The following is a 20,275-nucleotide window of genomic DNA, read 5'->3' as shown; positions in this document are numbered from 1 at the left end:
CAAGCTGTGACAATGGCCCAGGTGAGAGACCTGGATTTGGGAAAGGAGACACAGATGTGAAGCTTCTCAGGGTGAAATCAACATGATCTTGGGGCCAGTTTGAATGCAAAAGGGTGAGAACCCCAGAGTCCTAGGGCTACGTTTCTGGGAGACTGTTGTTACCACTGTCCAAGATGGAAGAACCTAGACTAGGGCAGGTGGTGAAGCCATGCACCAGGTTGGAATTGCTTATGAGGTCTTTTCTGCAGAGACGGCGGCAAAGTCCTTTAGGATGAGCTCGTCTGAGGATGGAGGACTGTGTAGAGCTGAAATCATGAGGCAATAAAAGGACCTGGAAAAGTAGCAAGTGGTGGAGAGATCTCTTGGGTGTTATATAAGCCCAAATATCTAGGTCAAGTAAATGAATAATTTCTTTTATAAGGATCAGCACAAAGCTGGTTCCTAAGAGGCGAAGGTTAAAGATGTCCCAAATGTCTAACTTTTCCAAGCTGCTGTACCACTCTATCACCTCTAACATCCACTGCTGCCTCTCCCCTCAGTGCTCTCCCTCCCATCTGTGGGTTTCTTAATTCGCTGCAATGTATCACAGAACTCACAAACCATATAAACGAAATGGCTCACTCGGTTGTGGTGGCTGGCAAGTCCCAAATTCATGAGTCAAGTGTAGACTTCTTCTTTGCCCTCAGCCTCTGCCCAAAGGCACCCAGCTTTCTTGCTCCATGGGCTGGGAAGCCCAATGTGCCGTCTCCTGCGAGTCTCTGCTGCAGGTCTCTCCTTCTTTGGTGGTGGTGGGCTCTCCTCTTTCCTCTGGAATTGGTTCTTTTAAGGCAAAACTGACCAATGCCTTCAGTGGGCCACAATTATCTTATTTGCACACCCCCATTCAGTCACCTGGGTGGGAGTCACAAGACCATGGCTGGAAAGGCCACACAGGAAAGTAATCACACCACATCAAGCAAGCGTGGAGGACCCCAGGGACAGAACCCAGGTCCTTCACCTGGTCCGGAAGCTCCTGTTTGTATAGTTCTCTGCTGTTTCCAAAGGGCTTTTCCATATGTCGCACTACAAAAGAACTGGAGGGTCAGGTGGTAGCTACCTTAATGGAAAGGAAACTAAGGCTCAGAGTGGGTAGGTGATTTTGCCTATGGTCACCCAGCTAGAAAGTGTTGGAGCTAAGATCATGATATGTCTCAAGTTCTTTCCCCAGTCCCTTCTTTCCCATCAAGAACAGTCAAAGCAGAAATAATAACAATAACAGCAGCAGTAGCTACTATTAAACCAAAAAAACCAAACCCACTGCCATCAAGTCGATTCCTACTCATAGTGACCCTATAGGACAGAGTAGAACTGCCCCATAGAGTTCCCAAGGAGCGCCTGGTGGATTCGAACTGCTGACCGTTTGGTTAGCAGTTGGAGCACTTAACCACTATGCCACCAGGGTTTCTGTAGCTACTATTACTGAGGGCTTTTTCTGTGCTGGGCCGTTTCTGAATATTATCATAAATCCTTACATCCACCCTGCAAGGTAGGCCTTTATAATCCTCACTTTATTGATGCGGAAACAGGCTCAGAGAAGGGAAGTAATTTGTCTAAGGCCACACAGCTAGTGAGTGGCAGGCAGGAGTTGAACTTGGGTCTGTCAGGCTCCAAAGTCCACTCTCTTTCCACTCTTTTACAGGGCCTGGAGGTGCTGGGTCCAGGTCAAGGGTATTTCCTGGCACCAGTTAAAAACCAGGTCCATCAGTTTGATTCCAACTCATGGAGACCCTGTGGGTGTCAGAGTAGAACTGTGCTTCATTGGGTTAGCAATGACTGATATTTTCTGGAAGTAGATCGCCAGGTATTTCTTCTGAGGTGCCTTTAAATGGACTTAGACTGCCAACCCATCAGTTAGTGGCCGAGCGCTTACCTGTTTGTATCACCTAGGGACATCATTGCCTTGCACAGTGCCTATCAAAATCTTGAAGGTGCTTGAGGATCTTTGGATGGGTGTATGAATGAATGAATGAAAAAATGAAGACACAGACAAGTCAGCAAGCAGTGAAGCATGACTGTGGTCTCTCTCTTCTAGACCCCAGAACTTTCCAACAGCAAGTCCGGCAGTAGCACCAAACCTGGAAGCCAACAGATTCCTCAGGGTAACCGGTCAAGCTCTCCTGAGGACTCAAACATTCTGAGCCAGAAAAGCAGGGGGTCTGGCAACATGGACCCTGTGCTAATGACCAGCATCAATGGCGAGAAGCCCCAGGAGCCAGGCCCCAGTGGGACCCCAGCTAAAAGAACCCTGCCCTTCAAGAGGGGCGTGAGGAAGGGTGATGTGCTGTTGATGGTGGCCAAATTGGATCCCGAATCAGCTAAGCCAGAACAGAGGACCCACCCCCAGGACTCCCCCACCTGTAGGACTGCACCCCCAGCCACAGACCCTGGAGGGGAAAAGAAAGTGGAGACCCCAGGAACTCTTTGTGGCCACCAGGCCAGCACTGAGGAGCCAGACCCGAAGGCTGAAAAGACCCTGACTGGGAGTCTTGGGGGCCCAGGTCAAGGAAATGTGTCACTGCCAAAAGGCAAGACGGGTCAAAGCTCAGTGGGAAAGGGGGGCAGGGCCCCCCAGACCAAAGGACTTAAAGGGGGTGAGGCCCAGGGGAATGAGGGCCAGGGGACCAGGTCCCAAGACCAAGGGCCAGGTGAGGGAGGGCAGCCAGGGACAGTGGAGAAGAAGGAAGGGGACCCCCAAAACAAGATGGAAAAGGGGGGTCTCTCCAAGGATGCAGGGGTTGAAGGGAAGCGAGTTGGGGCTCAAATCCAGGTGAGAAAGTGGGGAGGCTCCCTGGGCAGAAAGGGCAAGTGGGGCGATCCCCAGAGTAAGAAGGACAAAGAAGGTGAGCTCCTGAGGAAGGAGAAGGCAGGTGAGCCTCTGATCAAGCCTGAGAAGATGGGCAAAGTGCAGGAGAAGGTAGAGAAGCCCCTGAGTATGACTGAGAAAGCAGCTGAGCCTCAGAGTACGACTGAGAAGGCAGGTGAACCCCAGATTAAGATAGAAAAGGTGGGGCAACCTCAGAGTAAGTCTGGGGAAGCAGGTGACACTCTGGATAAGACAGAGAAGGGCTGTACAGCCCCAAAGGAGGTGGATATAAGCGGGAAGTTGGCAGTGGCAGCTGGGAAGGAGAACGGGCCAGAAATCAGAAGGCAAAAAGCAGAGGGGCCCAGCCCAAGAGCAGACATTGGGCCCAAGGCCCTGGAGACGGAGCTGGAAGGACCTGGACCTGGTTTGGAGAACCATGTGGAACGGCCTCAGACACAGGAGCAGAACCAAGAGGGGCCATCCCTGCAGGAGGGGGACACAAGAGGCCACAGCAGAGACTTGGACCAGGTGATGGAGCTGTAGCCCCAGGTGTGGGGTGGAGCGGGCAGGACCCTCCAAAGACAGGAAGGGACCTATCCTGGGGGGTGGACCAGGAACCAGGAGCTGAAGAGGGGTGACCCAGAAAAGGGGACAAGTACTTCCTCCTTGATGAGCTGGGGGCTTGAGGCTCCCACTGCTCCCATTCCCAGGGTGAAATTCTCCACTGAGTGGGGGTAGGTCCCCAAAACACGAAGTGGCCACTTTGGGCTGAGATTACTTACAATGTCATGTGGAAGTTCTCGAACTTAAAAACCAAAAAAAAAAAAAAAAAACCCAAACCCATTGCTGTTGAGTCAATTCCTACTCATAAAAAATAGTGACCCCAAAATAGCACGTTGCTAAAAATGCAGATTCCTGCATTCCAAAGGCCAGGTTGGGGCCCAGGAATCTGCATTTAATGAAGCGCCCTCTAGGAGATTGTTCCAGGTGCTCCCAGACCACACTGTGAGAAGCCCTGATGTGAAGAGTTCACCCAGCTCACAGGGATGCCATTGTGCTGGTTTCATGTCAGTGATCTTTGTTCTCAGGCCCCTGAGGACAGATGGTACGAGGCAGAGAAGGTCTGGCTGGTTCAGAAGGACGGATTTACTCTTGGTAATTAGGGGTGTTAGCATTATCTGGGGGTCTGAGTCTTCTCCGCTTCTGCCTGCGCTGCTGCTAGCCATATTTGCCAGATCCTGGTGATACTTTTTTGGGGAAAGGAGCAGGGCAGGGGCAGCAGAGACCTAGGATGGGGCTCTGTGGCTTTTTTAGGGTGGGTGTAGTTGATGGTCATTTTATCCCGGGCCCTGGCTTCAAAGGCATATGAGCCTTGATGAATGAATGAACGAATTAAGCATTGTGTGTTAATCAGCACGTTGTCTATTAATCAACAAGCTTTGTATGATTCCTATAAGGTTCGTGGAACTCAAAGTCTAGTGCCAGTGGGTAAATAGGTATCCTCTCATTAGCCCACTGTTGTTGATTAGTCGTGACTTAAGGTAGCACTATACTGAGAAGGGATTCTGAGTCCTAGCCAGAACACGGCTGGAAAAAGTGATCGATTAGTTATGTCTGTCATGCGCACTGGATGGGAAATGCAGCCTGCATGCCTTTATCTGCCATCCCAGGTCCTAGGCATGAGATGGCTCAATGCAGCCAACTTTCTGGGTGTCTATTTGGCACATGGCATTGAGCCAGCTGGCAAAAGCCCAAGGTGAGTCAGACCCACCTCCTGTCCTCAAAGGATTTGGGGTCACAGTTCAGAATCTTCCATGTGAATAGGCCCAAAGAGGAAAGGATACAGCCGCTTTGTCACCTATCAGATCCCCTCTCTAGATTTCTGGCCTAGCTCAGCAGCTCGGAGGCTTTTTCTCCATTCCCCTCACCTCCCCTCCCTTTCCCTTCCCTTTCCTCCTTTCCTTATTTCTCTCTCTGGGATGTCCACCAGCAACCGTGCTGAAGCCAGATGAAGGAACAGCCGACCTGCCGGCAGGAAGGGTGCGACTTCGCATCGATGTAGACAAAACCATCACAGAGGTGGATGAGGAGCACGTTCACCGGGTGAGCCCCCGTCCGCTTCCCTCCCTGCCACGCTCTTCTTCCCCACCCCTGCAAGAGATCTCCACGTATTTGACCACAGGTACCACTTTGGCTTGATCCCCTGTAGGGAATTATAGGTAAGAGCCCTATTGAACTTGTTGCTCTGTTGCAGGGATTTTGCTAAGGGGTCATTCATATGATCCCATGATCTCCCTTTTATGAGGACACATCAGCAGATATGTGTATCAGGTCTTGGTACTAGGAGTTCTTCTGATTGCCAAGAAAGTGATTGCTTTTCATTTTGGACATTGCAAATCGTGTTACAGAGCCTATTTCCCTTTTTAGCTTGGCTTCCAGGGAACTCAGAGCCAAATTTGCTGCTTGCCACTAACCATAGCATTGGTCCTGATGGCCTATATTTTGGGCATCAACCTTTCTTTTACTTTTGTCTTTTTCAGTTCTCTTGCGTATGTTTTTAGCGTACCAAAAATCCATTTGTCCTGACTCTTTTATACCCACCACAGCCTACTAATCAGGGAGGAGTTTCGTCCAGGAACTCTGTGTGGTCCTTGTGTATCTGCATCCTTCTCTACTCCTTTTCTGCCCACCCCAGACCCTTTTCTCCCCACCCCAGACCCTTTTCTCCCACTGGTGTTGTGAGTTTGCAGAGACCTAGTACCCTCAGAAGAAAGGCTTGACCAATCCTTGAGCCTTAGGCTCTGAAAACTCTCCAGAGCTGCAGAGACCAGTAAGAAGGCTCCTAGAATGAGATTCCCAAGGAGAAGATGCAAACACCCCTTGTTTCTGGGAGGATTTGGGTATCTTTCTAAGGGATCAATATGTGATGGGCTATCAAAGAAGTGGGGTGCTTTGGCCATTGGCCTGTATCCCTGGGTGTCACGGAGCCCGCCCAGAGCCCCCATGAGGCCCAGAAAAGGAGAAGATAGCAGGGGACGCCACCACACTCCCCAACACCCTCGGCTGTTTTGTGGTATTTGAGAATATAGAAAGGCATTTACATCTTGCAGTGTGTGTCTCAGGAGCATCACTCCTCGTGGTGCAGCGGGTGAGGGAAGGGAGGACAAGTCTGATGAGAGGGGTGACTCCTGGGTTGCCACATAGGACAAGAAGTGGTGGTCCTGTGTTATTTGTGGTCCCTTCACATCCCTCCAGAGCCTTGTGTTCTGTCTTGTATTTGGTCTGAAGCTCTCCAGGGACAGGATCCCCAAGCTCTGTCTGTGTACATGTGTGTGTATATAGGGGGGTGTGCACGTGGTGGGGAGTGTTGGTGAGAGCCCAGAAGGCCAGAGGAAATGCTGTATGATGGTTCACAGGCCAACCCTCCCGAGCTGGACCAGGCTGAGGACTTGGCCACCCTCATCAGTGTGAATGAATCCAGTGTCCTGAACACGCTTCTGCACCGCTGCCGAGCTCAGCTGCCACACACCTGTGCAGGGCCTGATCTGATCGTCCTCCAGCCCTGGGGACCCGTGGCACCCTCTGCAGGGAAGGTGAGATGGGGCTATGGGGGAGGGGGGCAGGAGAGGTGGGAGATCCCTCTGGTTTTAGAGGAGAGAAGAACAGCCAGAGCCTCCTTCCACCTGTACGTGGGCAGCATCCACCAAAGATGAGATTCTGGGGGTGTCATGGGGCATCAAGGATCACATGACCTCCCACTCCCCAGAAGGGAAAGATGAGTAACTGTTAGAAATTACAACAGGAGTATTAAAGATCATAATAATGGGAGAAAATATTTAATGGGTGTTAACTCTACCAGAATGCCCCTGGGTGATGCATATGGTTTGTGCTTCGCTAGTAACTGAAAGGTTGTTGGTTCGAACCCACTCAGCTGCACTGCGGAAGAAAGGCTTGGCATCTGCTTCTGTAAAGATTAAAAAACCCATTGCCATCCAGTTGATCCCAATTCATAGCGACCCTATAGGACAGAGTAGAACTGCCCCATAGCATTTCCAAGGCTACCACATCTTTCACCCACAGAGCAGCTGATGGGTTTGAACCACCGACCTTTCAGTTAGCAGCCAAGCACTTAACCACTTCACCACCAGGGCCCTTTAGACCCGTTGCCACTGAGTTGCCTCCGACTCATACAGCCAAGAAAATCCTATGGAGCAAATCTCTGTAATCCATGGGGTCGCTAGGAGTTGCAATTGACTCGATGGCACAAGATGATAACAAAACAATAACTACACCAGCCACTGCTTCAAGCACCTTGACATATTGACTTAATTAATTTTTACATCCACCCGAAAAGACAGGCGCTACTGTTAGCCCCATTTTACAGATAAGAGAGTCCGGCTTGGCCTGTCGAAGCCAGCTGCCAAAGTCTAGTAAGGACGGGAAACAGGCCACTGGGCTCCTCTGTACTCTCAGCACCATGCTGGACTCTTGGGAGTCCTGAACGTCACCCACTTAAACTGGGACACAGAAGCCACCGTTCTATTATCTTGTTTTCCCTCTCGAAGTGTAAAAACGGCCATTTTCCTCTAAATGGACAATAAAAACAAGTCTCTAAGCGCCACCTTGTGGACATGCCTTGCTGACACTGCTGAATAATTTGTGCTGGATCCCGCTTCATTTATTCAACAGATATTGGATGGAGTGGCCCTTGTAGGCTAGACATGGAGTCAGAGCAGGGAGTAAGACAGGCAGTGACCCTGCCCTCACGCAGCTTCCCCTCTAGTCAGCAAGACAGGCCGCAGACAATAAATACAACGGAGAGCTTAATTCTTTTATGTGATGAGAAGTGAGCAGAGCTGAGAAAATGTAGAGCTGGGTTGGGGTGTGCGGGACAGGAAGTGTTGGATCCAGGGGAGGGTGGAGAGGTGAGGGGAGGTCAGAGGAGGACTCACCAAGAAGGTGACATTTGATCTAAGACTTGAAGGAGGTGAGAGAGCGACCAAACCGCCATCTTGGGGAAGATCTTTCCAAGAGGAGGGAATAGCCCGTTCAAAGTCCCTGAGGTAGGCGAGGGCCTGGTAAGCTGAGACTCAGGAAGGAGCCCAGTGTCGTTGGAGCAGATGAGTACAGAGGAGGAGATAGGTGAGGAGGTCCCGGAGAAGCAGGTTGGGATCCTGCAGAGCCTTGTGAGTGGTGATAAAGATTCTGGCTTTTACTCTGAACGTGATGGCAGCTTCTGGAGACTTCCAGCAGAGCATTGCCATGAAGTGACTTATGGTATAAAAGGATCCTGTTGACTGCTAGGTAGAGGATAGACTGAAGTGGACAAAGGTGGGGCAGGGAGACCTGCTGGAGGTGAAATATCTTATTTGTGGGCTGAGGATTTGCTGGGGAAGGGTCCGGCCCCTTCTAGAACACCCACTAATGTGCTGTGGTGCCTTGGAAACACCAGAGTGCCTCTCTGACCTCAGTTTTCTCATCTATTAATTGGGAATGAAAAGCCTTGTCTTGTCCTCTGGAGCCCTGTGGGACAAGCCCAGTCCTAGTCCCTGCACAGTGTTAAGCCGTTTATGAGGGTGGAGAGGGGGAAGGGGAGGCAGCAGCCTTGTGTCCCACCCACCCCTTCAGTCGCACTCCAGGCCCCTCCTTGGTCTGTCAGGGGTCAGGGGCCCAAGGGCGTCTCAGAAGCCCTGGGGTGAGTGACAGCTGGGTACACTTGCTCTTTCCTCCCTTGCTGTGAGTGCTATGCCTCTGCAGCTCAAGGCTTCTGAGCCTTCTGGAAGCCTTCTGGCCTCCCAGCAGCCCCTGGGAGGCAGGATGTTTTTACAGGCCCCAAGGGCTCGCCAGGTCTACATTGTCCATTTTGAACTGAAGCACCCTTCAGAACCTGAGCTCAGGTGTCTATAAGTGCAGGTGTGAGACATGCCTTGTCAGTTGGAATCTGAGCCAAATGACCCCGCTATGCCCCGTCACAACCCTGGGTTGGGGTGGTGGCCACGCTGGGATGGCCCCATCCTTCTCTCAAGTCATTGGGCCTCCCACACCCAAATCCTCAGCCACTCCTGCCCTTTGCCTAAGTCGTGTCTGGCTCCCCAAATGGCCACCAGGTGGGAGCACAGACCCGTTTGTGAGGCCCAGACTGGGGCCACCTTCAAGATGGGCTGGTTGGGGTTGGGGCAGGCCTGGGGGCCTCTCTTACTGGGGGACTGGGCCTTCCAGGGATCTGGGAGCTGGGTGTGTGCCTGGGGGTGTGTAGGCCTGTGCAGGGTGTAGGTGGGCACACCTGCATGTACGTGAGCCTCTGGGATCTGTTGGGTGCATGGGCTCTGGGCACATCTGTGTACACACATGAACCTGTGGGTGCACACAGGGGTCTGGTTCACAGAATTCTTCCTTCTTCTCTTCAGGCAGATGGCTCCAAGGGGGTTGATGGATGGGGCAGCCTGCCCCTTGACATTTATTTTTTCCAGAGTGGGTGGTGGCTCCAGGGCCCTGACCCCAGGACCCCATGCCTGCTGGATGCCCTAGGGCTGTGTCCAGCTGCTGTGGGTCCTGTCCTTCCTTTACCAGCTTTGAGGTCCTGCTGAGGCTCCATGTTTTGCATCAGGATAGGGGCCACATTACAGTTCCTGGGGGGTCCTGGGGCGGAAAAGGCCAACAGTGGACTGGGAGCATCCTTTAGCCCCAGGCTGGAGGTCAGGGAAGCAGAGGAGTCATCACACTGTGGCTTGTGCCCCAGATTCTGCCAGGGCACTGGAGGAGGGGGCAGATGGGGCCTTGCTGTCCCTGGGTGGGGGGCCGGGCCACCCGCTTGGCATCCTGGGTTTTGAGCTTCTTCCTCCAGCTGCCGCCCAATCCCCTACCCCCCTTTACTGCCTTTCGGCTGGCTTCGAGCGAGATCTTACCTGGCCTTTTTCCTTTCTCTCTGAAGGCCACACTAAGCAGACGTTGGTCAAGGTCACCAATACCCTCCATGCTGCCAAATCCATTGGTCTATTCTTTCGTCTGGTCTTATTTGACTAGCTGCTTGACTGGCCCATCACTCCCTCCTTCTGGAGACACTCCCTTCCTTGGCTCCAGGATTCCACTCTCCTGGTTTGTCTTCTGTCTCCTGACTGCTGCTTTTTCAGTGTCTCCCTGACCTCTCCAGGTCGGGGTGCCCCAGTCCTCACACCTCTTCTCCTCTTTGCTGTCAACACCCACTTCCTTGGTGATCTCATTCAGGCTCCTGGCTTTAAAATGACTACCACTTGTTCTAATGTAATTATTGGCTTTATCATCTGTCTCTTCCCCCAAGAAAGCAAGCTCTCCAGAGGCAAGGATTTTTGGAAAAGTCAGGTTTATTGAGGTATGATTTACATATGGTAAAATTCACTCCATTTAGTGTATAGTTTGTGAGCTTTTGACAAACGTGTGCAGTCGTGTAACCGATAACACAATCAAGATACAGAAGAGTTCTATCACCCTAAAAAGTTCCTCCAGGCCCCGTTTGTAGTCATCCCTGCCCCTGGCAGCCACTGATCTGTTTTCTCTCTCTTAGTTTTGCCTTTTCCAGATGGTTAATGCCCTCAGCTGCCAACCCAAAGTTTAGAGTCTAGAGTCCACCCAGAGGCACCTCGGAAGAAATGCCTGGCAATCTACTGCTAAAAAACCAGCCATTGAAAACCCTATGGTACACAGTCCTACTCTGACACACCTGGGGCTGCGTCAGTTGAAATTGGACTTGACCACAACTGGTAACAGTGTTCAATTGGCTTCTTCCACTTACTATAATGCCTTTGAGATTCATCCATTTTATTGCTAATCTTGCATAGTCTGTACCTTTATTTCGTTAAATGGATGCAGGAGTTTATCTGTTCACATGGTGACCAGCTGTCTCAGTTTTCCCAGAATGTGGGGTTTCCTGGGGCAGCAGGCTTCTTCAGTGCTACAGCTGGGTTGGTTGGTTATCCTAGTTCACTAGCTAGAGGACATTTGGGTTGTTGCTGGCTTTTGGTGATTTTGAATAAAACTGCCATAACCAAACAGGTACAGGGTTTATTGATTGACTTCCTTTTTTGCGAACATAAATTTTCATCTCTCTTGGATAAATGCGTAGGAGTGGGATTGCTGGGTGGAATGATGTGTGTATGTCTAACTCTATAAGGAACTGCAGGGTCACCTTCCAGAGTGTTCCCACCAGCAATGCATGAGAGTTCCAGGTGCTCCACACCCTCACCAGCCCTTGGCATTAACCACTAAAAAATTTAAAAATCTAATTGTTTAAGCCATCCTAAAAGGTGTATAGTGGTATCTGATGATGGGCAGGGATTTCCTTTACCTGTTTTGTTTGCTTTTGTGCCCCCAGTGCCTAAGACTGTATCTGCTACATAGCAGACACTCAATGAATTATTTTATTAAATGAAGAATGAATGGATGGACGGATGGATGAACAAATGAGGTGGAAAGGACTTCAGGTATCATCTAAGTCTGTTATGGCAAATACATGTCACGTGTGCTCCACTTCCCATGCCCAGTTTCCTGTTTCCATGGCAAGCATCACTAATCAATTCTGCCACTTTATCCAGTGGCCTGATTTCAGGCAGTTACTATCCACTGCTTTGAGTATCAAGTGAGATGAATTCCTCAGACGAACACAGCTTCACTTCAAGTCTCTCTCCTGCCAAAGAGGAGATCCAGGCCCAGAAATGAGTGATGGGCTGCCCAGGAGCTCAGTGAGTCGGTAGCAGGATTAGACCTCCAGGCTGGTGCTCTTGTAGTAAAATGCTGAAGCTTCTCTGATGATGATGGCTGGAGTGACAGTGGGAGATAGGGACATGGAGCTAGACCTGAGGCCTGGGCTGGGGAACTGTCTCAGAGTGCTCCCTGGGCACCAGCTGGATAGGAGGGTTGAAGCCTCAGGTTTTCCTACAGGTGCCCTGGTGCCGCTGGGATGGTCTGCCTGCCCACATCAACTCCCTGGCCCAGCGGGCGTACTGGGAGCTGCTGAGCCATCGGAGAGACCAGAGCATCGTGGCCCTGGGCCGGAGTGGCGCTGGGAAGACCACCTGCTGTGAGCAGGTCCTGGAGCACCTGGTGGGGCTGGCAGGCAGTGTGGATGGCACGGTCTCAGGTATGGTGGTCTCCAGGTGGCAATATAGCAGGGTAGAGAGCGGAGAGGGGAGACTTGGATGGGGATGCTGGGCTGTCCCTCCTTATATCCATTTAGCTAGTGTTTACTGAGCACAGATGTGTGTAGACTCTGTGCTCGCTACGGGCAGGGCCTCTAGTCCATCGGGCACCTTTGTGCAAATTAGAAAAAGGCAACCACCCCTTCCTCTGCACAATCATCATACATTGATATTATTAGAACCAGACACTTGACTGCCATCTGCTAGGACATTATGATAATAAATGTGCAAACCTGTGGTAGTATGGAGTGAATGCTACTCCATTGGATCTGATGCCCTTGTGCAGTGCACAGCCTGGTGAGCTGTACAGGGACCCGACAAGCAAAGGCAGAGGGCAGGGCTTGTGTCAGAGGGAAGACCCACCTGCACATATGTGCTAACCTCAAATCCTCTTCGAAAAGTCCTTGCTGTACTGGTTAGGGGGAGAGGCAGAGGCACAGAGGAGAGACATGGAAGGGCTTCCCTGAGGAAGTGAAGTTTGAACTGGGCTTTAAAGGAAGAGTGCTAATTAATAATAATAATGATTGTTGTGAACACTTACACGCCTGATCCTATTCCAAGTATATTAACTTATTGATTATTTAGAACAATCCTTGGGTGCCACAAATAGTTAAGCACTTGGCTACTAATGGAAAGGTTGCTGGTTTGAATCCACCCAGAGGTGCCTCAGGAGAAAGGCCTGGAGATCTACTTCCAAAAGATCACAGCTATGGAAAACCCTATGGAGCAGTTCTACTCTGACACACATGGGGTCGCCATGAGTTGGAGTCAGCTAGACAAAAGATTCTATTGTTTAGGACAGCCCTATAAGATAGTATTATTACTAAGATTTTATAGATGAGGATATTGAGACTCAGGGAGGATAACTAGCTTGCCCAAAGCCACACAGTTAATAAATGCTAGGGCTGAGGTTCTAACCCAGGCAGCCTTTCCAGAGCCTTAACCACTGGGCCAGTGTTCCTCAACTGTGCTTTTAGTATCAGCTCCCTAGGGAGCCTTGTGGAGCCCTGGTGACACAGTGGTTAAGAGCTCAGCCCACTAACCAAAAGGTCTGCAGTTCAAATCCACTAGCTGCTCCTTGGAAACCCTCTGGGGCAGTTCTACACTATCCTATAGGGTCACTACGAGTTGGAATTGACTCGATGCCAACAGGTTAGGTTTTTGAGGGAGTTTTGTAGACAGTTTTTTTTTTCCCTAATCCACCCACCAGGAAATTTGAATACGACAAATATACTGTATATCTGCTGATGTAGTGTATGTATATTTGTGCTTTATACATAAAAAGAGTAAAAATTTTTCTCCCCCCTGCAAGAATCAGGTTTCAGTCTCTTGGAGGCAATATTATGCCCCTTGGGAATTGCATGACCTAGGCTATATTGCTTTTCTAATAATAATAAAAAATAGTAATAACACCACCACATATGGAGAATTTTCTGAGCACTTTACATTGTTAAATCTTTTTAATCCTCCTGACAATCATAGGAGGTAGGTACTCTTATGCCTGTATTAGAAATAGGGTATCTGAGACCCAGGGAGGTTAATCCATTTGCCCCAAATGAGGTAACTAGCAAAAGGCAGAGCCTGTATTCAGAACTTAGGAGGCTGATGCTTAACCACTGGACTATGCTGCCTCTCCACTCATTCCAGTGCTTCACTGAGCACCTACTGTATACCTGGCCTGTGCCAGGAGTGGGAGAGGCTCCAATCCCTGCCTTCCCAGAACATAGTTCTGCTATAAGAGTGTGTGTGAGGGTGGAGGTCAGGATAGGCTGCATCCAGGTGCCTAGCCTAGTACCTGGCACATAGTAGGTGCTCAGTAAATAGTTATGGAGCACCTGTGGGGCTTTTCAGCCCCACTGCTAATATTCTGAGAATATTAGCTCCCATGAAATCTGCTTACAGCTCAGTGATGTGTATATGGTGAAGAGCTGAGTTGTGGAGGGTGACGGAGCCTATGGGGGCTGGGCCAGGATGGGGCCTGGTATGGGGACAGGGGCCAGTGGGGAAGGTGGTCCTGAGAAAGATGGGGGTTGGCAGAACCTGGGCCATGGGTGATGCTCCCTCCCACACCCTCCCCAGTGGAGAAGATCCGCGCCACTTTCACTGTGCTCCGGGCTTTCGGCTCCATGTCCACGGGCCACAGCCGCAGCGCCACCCGGTTCACCATGGTGATGTCGCTGGACTTCAGCGCCACAGGCCGTGTCACAGCCGCTCAGCTCCAGGTGAGGCCCCTGGGTGAGGCAGGGTCCTGGGGGCTGCAGTGCCCCCAGCTCCACTCAGCACAGCCCACACCTCCAACTGGGGCCCGGTGATGTGTCTGGGCTGGTCATCGACATGGCCAGCTCCCCCCAACCTCACTGAGTGTCCCGAAACATCCTCTCCCATCTGTGCCTCGGAATATCATACGGGGATGAAATATTCATGAGTAAATATATAATTCAGCCACTCATTAGCAGGGTCTTAAAAGCACAAGTTGAAATTAAACAGACGTGTGCCAGCCTTGCGTGGCCGTCTATGTGTGACAACCACATGGCCTGTTTGTTCCTGTCTCCAAAATCACCTGTACCCTCCCCGTTCACCCTCAAACATTCTGTTTGAACAAAAAATAGGATTAGGTTATTAGAAGTGTTCATATGTGGAGCTGAGATAATTTCCAGACTCAGAGAAAACTCCTTGGTGCCAAATAAGTCCCTTTTCTGTCCTGGCTCTGAAATTCTACCATTAACTACCTTTTGGGTCAAGGTGGTAAAGGACTCTGTTAAATAAGAGTCTGTATGTGGGCGGCCCTGTTTAATTATGGACTGCCAAAAGAATGATCCAATCAGTCTTAGAAGAAATGTGAACAGAATGTTCCTTAGAAGCAGAGATGGCAAGACTTGGACTTGCTTGCTTTGGACACGTCGTCAGCAAAGACCAGTCACTAGAAAAGGACATCCTGTTTGGTAGAGGGTCAGCAAAAATGAGGGAAACCCTCAATGAGATGGATTGACGCAATAGCTGCCACAATGGATTCAACGACGGTGAAGATGGCGCAGTACCGGGCAACGTCTTGTTCTGTTATACATAAGGTTGCCATGAGTCAATGTGAAATCAATGGCAACTAACAACAGCAACACCTCCTGATACTTTAATTGAAGCTCGCCATGAGTCGACTGAGACTTGAGGGCAACTAACAATAACAACACCTTTTGATACTTTAATTGGAATGAGTCTATTGATTGGAATGAGTCTATAGTGTTAGTTGATTCCCTAGGTGGACCCTGAATGAGGGCTGAGACAAAGGGCTGAGAAACTTTGCTCTGGAGGAGGATACCAGCAAAGGTTTAGACCTGTGATTTTCCCTTAAAAGGTGGATCAGGGCAGGACACCCTCACGGGGCCTTCTGGGTAGCTGGTCACCAGGCCTGGGGCAGATGTACCCAAAGCAACTCCTGTCTCAAGTACTGATCTGGTGCCCCCCTTCTCCCTCCTGCAGACAATGCTTTTGGAAAAGAGCCGTGTGGCGCGGCAGCCAGAAGGGGAAGGCAACTTTGAGATTTTCTCCCAGATGCTAGCTGGATTGGACCTGGATCTCAGGTGAGCAGCTGGGCTGGGCAGGAACAGCTGAAGGCAGTGAGACAAGGGGCCACCCCTCCAGCAGTCCAGCCTGAGCTGCTGCCCAGAGCGAAAGGCAGTGCATCCCAGTAGTTAGGAATGTGGTCCCTGGATTCCAGTTGCCTGAGTGCACATGGTTAATGCACTAGGGTGCTAACCTGAAGACTGGGGGATCAAAGCCACCCAGAGGCACCTTGGAAGAAAGGTCTGGAGATCTGCTTCTATAAAAGATTATAAACAAGAAAACCCTATGGAGCAGTTCTAATCTGAAACACATGGGCCGCCATAAGTTGGCATGGACTTGATGGCAACTAACAACAGTAATATTGGGTGGAGCTATTATGGGTAATTTAGAACTTAGCATACAGCGAGGGCTTGTCCATGTTGACTACTGGGCAAGACCATACAGCAGGTGAGTAGAAGACCTGGTATCAGAACCTGCTCCCTTTATTCGAGTGTATGAGTCTATTCTAGTGAGGGAATGAGTGTGGAATACTTGGGAGAAGGAAAATGTCCTGGGGCAGACCTGTGAAGTCAGGGCCTGTGGAGGCACTGGGGTCACCTGGGCATTAAATGGAGCCCTACACCATGATGACCATTTGCCCTGTCAGGCCATGGTGTGGGCAGGCCCCCTCACTTCCGGTCCCTTCTCTGCTTCTAGGACGGAGCTGTACCTGCACCAGATGAGAGACAGCACCTCCTTTGGCATGGGCGTGTGGTCCAAGGTAAGAAAGCATCATTCTGGGATGTGTGTGTGAGTCTGCGTCCTTGGGGCCAGAATGGTAGGGTGACAGAGGGGTTTCCTGCATGACTTGTCTCCTTTAACACTGGGGTGTGCAGTTGACAAGGGCTGGTCATGCTGGGGAGGCAGGGAATGGCTTTGTAGGACCCTGTGCTTATTGTATGAAAAAAGGGAACCAGGAGGTGCTATAGCTAGATGTAAGACAGAGACTTTAGGAGTCAGACTGTCTGCTTTCAAACCCTAGCTCTGACACTTACTAGTTACATGAACTCGGGCATGGGACTTAGCCTCTCTGAACTTTTGTGTCTTCTTCGTTAAATAAAGGTAGTAGTAGTATCTACCTTGTGGGGTTGTTGTGAGGATTAAATGAGGTGATGGGCATGAAAAGCTTAGCCTAGGATTTGGCCTGAATCAATCAATAGTGTTCTGGTAGCAAATGCTATTGGCAATTAGTGTAGGTGGGTGCAATGAGAGATGGCTTTCCGGAAAATGTGGGTGTGAGAGGAGTCTTCAAAGAGGGGTGTACAATTGCTTGAAAACCAAATGGTTCCCTTGTTTGTTTATTCTTTTATTAATTTGTTTATATTTTAACAATAGTTTTCTGAGCTTCCGCCTTCCAGCCACCACCAGCACCTGTGCCAAGCCTGTGCTGAGTCCTGGGATTATGGTCTCCACCTGTGAATTTTCACTCTCACTGGAGCGATTGTTGTTGTTGTTATGTGCCGTAGAGTCGATTCTGATTCATAGAGATCCTATGAGACAGAGTAGAGCTGCCTCCATAGGGTTTTCTAGGCTGTAAGCTACAGGAGTAGATGGCCAGGTCTTTTCTCACACAGAGTGGCTGGTGGATTTGAACCTTTCTCTTAGCAGCCAAGAGCTTAAAAGTTGTGTCACTAGGGCTGGAAATTAATGCAATTATATGGGATAAGCATATACTAGAGGTTGCACAAGATGCTATGGAAGCCAAAGTAGAATGAGAGAGCTACTTGACCTCAGTTGCAGAAGGCTTCTCAGCAGAGGGAACATTTGAACTGGGTTTTGAAGGTTTAGTAGCGGTTCATCAGGCAGAGGAGGGTGAATCATTACCATTCCAATGCCTCTTTCCAAACCTACATGTCTTGGCAACAAAAAGGTACTGAAATAATTTGATATCATTATGCAAAAAAATAAACTTCAATCCATACCTCACACTGTATACAAAAATTAAGTGGAAATGGACCATAGACCTAAGTGTAAAACTAAAAACCATAATATTTCCAGGAGAAAAAAATCTCTGTAACTGGGGATAGGCAGAGATTCCTTAAATATGACAGCATATCCATAAGATAACAAATTGATGACTTGGGCTTCATCAAAATTAAGAGTATCTGCTCTTTGAAAGATACTGTTGAGATGAAAAGACAAGCCACAGACTGGGAGAAACAAATTGCAAATCACATATCTGAAATAAGGATTCATGTCCAGAATATATAAATAATTCTCAAAACTCATAAATAAAACAGCCTGATAAAAAGATGGGCATATGATTTGAACGTATGCTTCTCCAAAAAGAATATGATGGATAGCAGATCAACATGTGAAAAGATGTTCAACATCATTAGTTATTAAAGAAATGCAACTTAAAACCACGATGAGGTATACTATGCAATCACTAGAGTGGCTAAATTTAAAAAGATTGATCATAGCAAGTGTTGACGAGAATTTGGAGCAACTGGAACTCTCATACACTGTGGGTGGGAACATGAAATAGTACAACCATTTTGGAAAACAGTTTGGTAGTTTCTTAACAAAGTTAAACATACACTTTCCACATAACATGCCATTCTACTCCTAGGAGTACATACTGAGGAAAATGAACATGTATGTCCATACAAAAACTTTTACACAAAAGTTCACAGCAATTTTATTTGTAATAGTCAAAACTTGGAAACTACCCAATATCTATCAACAAGTGAATAGATTAATACATGGTCTGTTCAAAAATGAAATACTCTTCAGTCATCAAAAGGAACTGCTGATATATCCAAGAGCATGGGCGATTCTCAAAATAATTATGCTGAGTGAAAAATCCCAGATGAAAAAGAGTACATACCGTATGATTCCATTCATGTGAAATTCTAGAAAATGCAAACTACTCTATAGTGACAGAAAACAGATCAGTAATTGCCTGGGGATGGGGGAGGATGGCGATGCAGAAAGGAAGGGAAAGAGATAGAAAAGGGAACTTTGGGGGGTGATGGATATATTCTTTATCTTTATTGTGGTGATAGCTTTGCAGGTATATACGTCAAAACTTATCAACTTGTACATTTTAAAGATGAGCAGTTTATTGTTCGCGAATTTTACCTTAATAAAGATGTTACACACACAAATTACAAATCGATGGTCCCCACCAATAGAGTTTCTGTGGTCTAGTGTTCGACCTGAGAATTTTCATTTTTCACAGGTTCCCAGGTGATGCTGATGTTGCTGGTCCAGGGACCACACTTTGAGAACCATGGTAGTAGAGTCTATTTCTGCAGTGGATGGGATCAGGTGGTGCTGATTCTGGGGGTTAATTCACTCTTTACCTTCCTGACTCCACCCACATTTGTAGGCTGCAATCTGTTTTTCTTTCTTACCATTTTTCTCCATGATTGAGGGGCCATTCAGAGCTTAGAAGGCCAACCTCCAGTTCCCTTTTTAGTGACCTTGTCTCATAATGAGTAGAACGTGCTTCATAGGGTTTTCAATGGCTCATTTTCCAGAAGTAGATTGCCAGGCCTTTCTTCGGAGGCACGTCTGGGTAGACTCAAATGCCAGCCTTTCCATCAACAGCTGAATGCATTAACTCTTTGCAGCACCCAGCTATTCCAGCACTGGGTTTTCCCATTCATTTAATGAGTTTTAGCCCCGTGCATCCATTTGAATCAGCAAGAGAGGTGTTGTTTGTTTCCCTGTTGTTTTGGAGGAGGAAAGGGCCCAAGCTGGAGCTCTTGAGAGCTTTTCTCAGCCCTGACCTGTTTGTTAATGGTCTACATAAAGGAATGTGTCACAGCGTGGATCCATGTCAAGGATGCATTTGAAGTGGTTTTCTGCCTTTTTCTGTGCTTCTGTGGGGTGTTTTTTTAGACCAGTTGATTTGTGGGAACTGGTAGGTGTCCCTTTGTTCTCTCTCTGCTACCTGGCAGGTATCAAGAGACTGTTTTCTCTTTTCTCTAAGCACAAAAATAAAGTCTGAAAACTCTGTGGTCGTTGTTACAAGCCTGGGCTAGCTACCTGGGGTTGGGCTGTCCAGGTACAGTCTCATTAAGGGCACCTGGTGGCCGGGAAATGCACCCCCCCAAAAAAAGGCAGTTGCTAAGTATAATACCAAAAAGTTACCAGGTTTAACAAATAAAAATATAGGACGCCCAGTTAAATTGAATTTCACATAAACATCAAATAATTTCTAGTACAAGTATATCCCAAACGGGGAGTCCCTTGGTGGTGTAAATGGGTTAACATGCTCGCTGTTAACCTAAAGGTTGGTGGTTCGAGTCTACCCAGAAGCATCTCTAAAGAAAGGCCTGGTGATCTACTTCCAAAAAATCAGCCACTGAAAATCCTATGGAGCATATTATACTCTGACACACATGGGGTCTCCATGAATCAGTTTTGGTTATGTCCCACATATTGCGTGGCCAGGTCCGGAGGGTTAGAGGTATATCAGAGGCTGCCTGGAGGAGGTGGTAGAGTTAGTCCTGGAATGAGAGTGAAGTTTATATGCAGTGAAGCCAGTGTTCCTGCTACCTTGGGCAGCTGATGCAAAGACAAAAAGCAGAGAAATCAAAGACAGTGCTGGGAGGGGTAGATATCAGGGAAGACTTCCCGGAGGAGGTGACAACAAACTGGTCCTGGGGTGAGAGTGAAGTTAGACAGATGCAGTGAGGCCAGGGTAGATATCAGG

The 20,275-nt window shown here is 48.9% G+C and overlaps 1 protein-coding gene across 1 annotated transcript in view; it reads left to right on the top strand.

Annotated features, from left to right (window-relative positions):
- Positions 1–20,275, top strand: part of MYO18B (myosin XVIIIB) — a 327,968-nt gene that overhangs the window by 24,414 nt on the left and 283,279 nt on the right. The window contains exons 4-11 of the mRNA XM_049865475.1: positions 2,072–3,370; positions 3,931–3,997; positions 4,833–4,945; positions 6,259–6,435; positions 11,756–11,954; positions 14,092–14,234; positions 15,487–15,587; positions 16,267–16,330. Of these exons, the coding sequence (XP_049721432.1) occupies positions 2,072–3,370; positions 3,931–3,997; positions 4,833–4,945; positions 6,259–6,435; positions 11,756–11,954; positions 14,092–14,234; positions 15,487–15,587; positions 16,267–16,330 (2,163 nt within the window). The remainder of the gene's footprint in view (positions 1–2,071; positions 3,371–3,930; positions 3,998–4,832; positions 4,946–6,258; positions 6,436–11,755; positions 11,955–14,091; positions 14,235–15,486; positions 15,588–16,266; positions 16,331–20,275) is intronic.

Source organism: Elephas maximus, chromosome 22 (genome assembly GCF_024166365.1).
Source record: "Elephas maximus indicus isolate mEleMax1 chromosome 22, mEleMax1 primary haplotype, whole genome shotgun sequence".
Taxonomy (NCBI): Eukaryota; Metazoa; Chordata; class Mammalia; order Proboscidea; family Elephantidae; genus Elephas; species Elephas maximus.
The sequence above is the reverse complement of the archived record's forward strand: the minus strand, read 5'-3'. Positions and strand labels throughout refer to the sequence as shown.